The 4,576-nt window shown below is 45.8% G+C and overlaps 1 protein-coding gene across 1 annotated transcript; it reads left to right on the top strand.

Moving 5' to 3' along the window:
- Positions 1–235: 235 nt before the first annotated feature.
- flrt1a (fibronectin leucine rich transmembrane protein 1a) lies at positions 236–2,299 on the top strand. Its single transcript, XM_056285327.1, has one exon. It carries the CDS (start codon positions 236–238, stop codon positions 2,297–2,299), a length of 2,064 nt encoding a protein of 687 aa, XP_056141302.1.
- The last annotated feature ends 2,277 nt before the right edge of the window (positions 2,300–4,576 follow it).

Genomic DNA, 4,576 nt, shown 5'->3' with positions numbered 1-4,576 from the left:
CAACATTCGTCCTGAAATGTTTTTTAAAAAGGCAGCGATATGTGGGGCTGGTAGATTATAGCATTTTTGCGCCTGTGATATTTCATTGAAATTGCCTTGGTTATTTGTTTGCAAAGTGCTTTAATCTGTTTAAAATGTCTGTTTTTTTTTCTTCCCAGGGTGGAGGTTCGAGGATTTCAGCTCATCATAAGGATTTGAGCATTCAAACACAAGTGGAAAACAGAAGCAGGAATTAATGCTCCTAAACATGGCACCTGTTGGTGTGGCTGAACTGGCTTGGGTCCTCTTGCCCTTTATTTGCTTGACATTATCAGCTGATATGCTGCCGTTTGCTGCAGCTACAATACAAGGGTACATTGGAGACAGGAGCATAATATGTCCCTCAGTGTGCAGGTGCGATGAGGACTTTATCTACTGTAATGACCGTGGTCTGAGCTCAATACCACCACTACCCCCTTCTGCATCTGTCCTTTACCTTCAGAACAACCACATAAACAACCCGGGCCTACCCACATCCTTGGAGCACCACCTCGCTGTCCGTGTAGTCTACCTCTATGACAATGAATTGGATGAATTCCCTGTGCACCTACCACCATCCCTCCGTGAACTGCATTTACAGGATAATAACATCCGCACCATTCCTCGCAGTGCCCTGGCCCGGATGCCCCTGCTGGAGAAACTCCATCTGGATGACAACTCCATTTCAACTGTCAGCATCGAGGACCAGGCCTTTGCTGACAACCCCCGGCTGCGCCTGCTCTTCCTGTCTCGTAACCATCTGTCTAGCATTCCCTCAGGACTGCCTGCCTCACTGGAAGAGCTTCGTCTGGATGACAACCGTATCTCCACCATCCCTACCCATGCATTCCGAGGCCTCACCTCACTTCGATGTCTCGTCCTAGACGGGAACCTTCTGGCAAACCAACGCATTGCTGATGACACATTCTCACGCCTTTCCAACTTGACTGAGTTGTCCCTGGTTCGAAACTCCCTGCAGACCCCGCCTCTCAACCTGCCCCGTGCCCACCTGCAACGGCTGTCTCTGCAAGACAACGCACTTACCCATATGCCCCGGGGTTCCTTGGATGGCATGCGCAGGCTGCAGAGACTGGATCTGTCGGGCAACAATCTAACCACCTTGCCCAGGGGGCTTTTCAGAGACTTGGACAGCCTAGGACAGCTGCTGGTACGAGGTAATCCCTGGCACTGTGGCTGTAACCTGCGTTGGCTATATGACTGGCTGCATGAGCGTGGTAACTCCATCACGGTCAGGGGCCTCACCTGCCATGGGCCCGAGAGGGTGAGAGACATGGCTTTGAAAGACCTGACTAGCCAGATGGAGGAATGTGAGGTGGTCCGAACAACAGGAAACAGAGACAGAGCAGCTGGAGCTGGAGCAGCAGATAGCTCTACTACCCTCTCCCCTCCACAGGGGTCTCTCTTCACCCTCCGCTCAAAGAGACCTGGCCTTGGGCTTCCTGACTCTGGCTTAGACTACACCCTGGGAAGCAGTGGTGTGGGAAAGAGCCTGGCCCTCAATGTGAAGCCTCTCTCTCATGACAGCATTCGTGTTACCTGGAGTGTGGCCCAGCCCTCCTCATCCTTTAGGCTGAGTTGGCTGCGAATGGGCACAAGTAATGCGATGGGCTCCATCACTGAGACGTTGGTAAGGGGGGACCGCCGAGAATATCTACTCACCTCCCTACAGCCTCGCTCGAGCTACATCATCTGCATGGTGCCACTGACTGCCAGCTCGGGAAGCAAAGGGGTCATGTCGGGAGATACTGACTCTGATGAGGCTCTGGTGTGTGCTAAAGCTGAAACCTCAGACCTTAGCCAAATGGACGGCAGCCAGAAGGAGGACAAAGATTCGCAGCAAATCACTGCTCTACCCCTGGCAGGGATCATTGGTGGGGCTACAGCCATCGTCTCTTTGGCTCTGATATTCGCCATCTTCTGCTGGTACGGCCACAGGAGCGGACAGTTATCCTCCCGTGACCACTACACTCGCAGCAGTTCCCGAAAAAGCAAGAACTATGATGACTACATTGAGTCCGGCACTAAGAAAGACAATACCATCCTGGAGATCCGAGGTCCAGGGTTCCAGATGACACCGATGCCAGCTTGCCAGCCACTGCAGCCCAAGCCCCTACGAGAAGATTACATCATTCATACTATATTCCCCTCCAATGGCACTGGCCTGTACAAAGGTGCCAACAATGTGTCCAATGCAGGATACGGTACCAACCGAGGGTACAGAGAAGGAGGAATCCCAGATATAGACTACTGTTACACATGATATAGTCAACCAGATCCTATTCAAAACCTTATCGATAAACTTTATAGATGCACAAAATCCCTTCGCATGGGCTCTTCTGAAGCACCCCTTTGTGCCTTCTTCTTCTGGTCTCCCATTCCAAATAATCTGCTGTCGAGTGCACTGGACTATGTGATTAATAGGCTCTGATACCAGCAGGAAATAGCTCACTGTATAAACCAGCAGGAGCGGATGACCCAGGTGTTGAAACACCTCCTCACTATTTCTTCAAGCGCTTAGTAATGGTCTAAGTCTAATGTGTATAGGTTATTTCCTGCTCTTGCTCTGTGACATGTAAGCAAAGAATGTATTCGTTGTGGAAAGTCGAAACTGACAAGTAGGCACACTTACAGGTCAGTTCGTTCACACACCAGAGAAATAGTGGTAGGGAATAATAGGAGGCAGATATTCATTTCTTGCTCACTGGACACATATATATAGTGTTATTGGCTCCTGCCTCTAGACGCCTCAACTATATTGATGTGCCCTTCTAGCTTCCAGAGGAAAGGGCTGTGTAAAGCTGTGAATTGTTTTTCTCAAATGGCCCAATTAACCACTTGTCTTAAAGTAGGCTTGTTATCATATTATTCAGTAGTTCAAAGGGGTCAGGGTCTTATCAGCAACAGTCAGCATTGGTTATACCTCAAGTAAATACCTATGTATGTAATGTAATGTTGCATTGTTAAATGAAATGCATCACAGCCCTGTAGATAATTTACTCTGTTACTCACTGGACTGCGTTTAAGGGATGCTTTGCTATTTTTATCAGTGTTTTGTTTAGTATTCCAATTCTGCACTGCTATCCTTTTTCACTATGCCTCTGTGATGATTTTTATCTCTCTGCTAAAATCCCTTCTTCATTTTTACCCTCAAGATTGCTGCCACTGAGGAAACCCAGCTTTGATGAAGACAATGAGGTGTTATATTTATTCAAACAAGAGAAGGAACATAAATCTGAAGGCTGTTTTGGAATAAAAAAATGTATGGTTTGCTTGAATACGCCAGAGGAAAATTCTTGTGAATACATCTTAAAAACCAAGTGACTCCTCCAGTTTACAGTATAAATTGAAAAATCTGACCATACCCAAAGACTCATGGGTCATTCACAATGAGACAATAGAGACCGAACTCCATTCCCCCTTTGTGCCTGTGTACTTATCCTGTGACTTTTGTTTGTGAATTTTAGTTGAAAAAGAAAAAAAAACATTTTGTAAAGATGGCATCCACAAACCACACCTTGACAAAAGACTTCCAAGGAGCCTGCTATGGAAAGCATTCTTATGAATGAACCTCTGTTTTGTTTGAGCAAGTGACCTGCAAGAAGAACTGTGGAGACCGTCGAACCGAAACACTGTTGACCTGCACTGTGGGTTGTGGGTAAGAGCTTGAGGCTTGAAGGCAGGGGAAATTTGACTCCTCAATTAGGGGGGTATGCTGTTGTTTGTTTTAGCCGAGGCAAAGGGCCTCCACTCATTCCACTTTTATTACTTAGCAGCACTAAAAATGTAAATGTATTAGCACTTAACAGGGATAAATGTAATGGCTGGGGTGGCTGGGATGGGGGGATAGTGGGTTAGGGTTGGGTTGGGGGGCATCCATAAAGAGGCACTGAAGAAGAAGGTGAGAGATTGTGCAGAATTTATGTCTCTGGAACAACAGAGTTCAGCCATGCATAAATCTGTTTGTCATACCTGGCTTCTCCCCATTGCTTTACTAGTGTTCCTCAGTTGTTTAGACCACTGTTTTGTGGGGGAAACCAACTGAGCTTCCTTGACTGTTCTGTCTGCCTGGACTTACATTGCTGTGAGACAATATGTCAGAGTATATATTTTATTTTGCATTCAAAATCACTAACTGAAACAAATAACATTTTTAATGGCCTGGCTAGTTATTTTATTGGGAATGGTAATATACTAGATATTTTTTGATTTATCTATTCAAGATACTTATCTCCTCCTAATTTGTAAGACCATAGCCACAGCCACTTTAGTTTTGTTTTTTAGTTTAGTTTTTTTTTTTTTTGGGGTGGAGGGGGGGTATGTTATAGAAAGTAACTGTGCCATAACTCTGCTTAAAATGATGTTACCTTTACATTTGTGTGGAACTTGCTTTATAAAGTCATCTTCAGAGGGAATCAATAAAAGTTTTATAATTTTTTTTATTACTGCAACCTGTCATTTTACCTCATAGAGGACAAGAAGGGAATTTACAAGTGCAGCATCATCCAGCCGAAAAGAAAACAATCCTGCATTACTTGGG

Source organism: Lampris incognitus, chromosome 8 (genome assembly GCF_029633865.1).
Source record: "Lampris incognitus isolate fLamInc1 chromosome 8, fLamInc1.hap2, whole genome shotgun sequence".
NCBI classification, from domain to species: domain Eukaryota; kingdom Metazoa; phylum Chordata; class Actinopteri; order Lampriformes; family Lampridae; genus Lampris; species Lampris incognitus.
The sequence above is the reverse complement of the archived record's forward strand: the minus strand, read 5'-3'. Positions and strand labels throughout refer to the sequence as shown.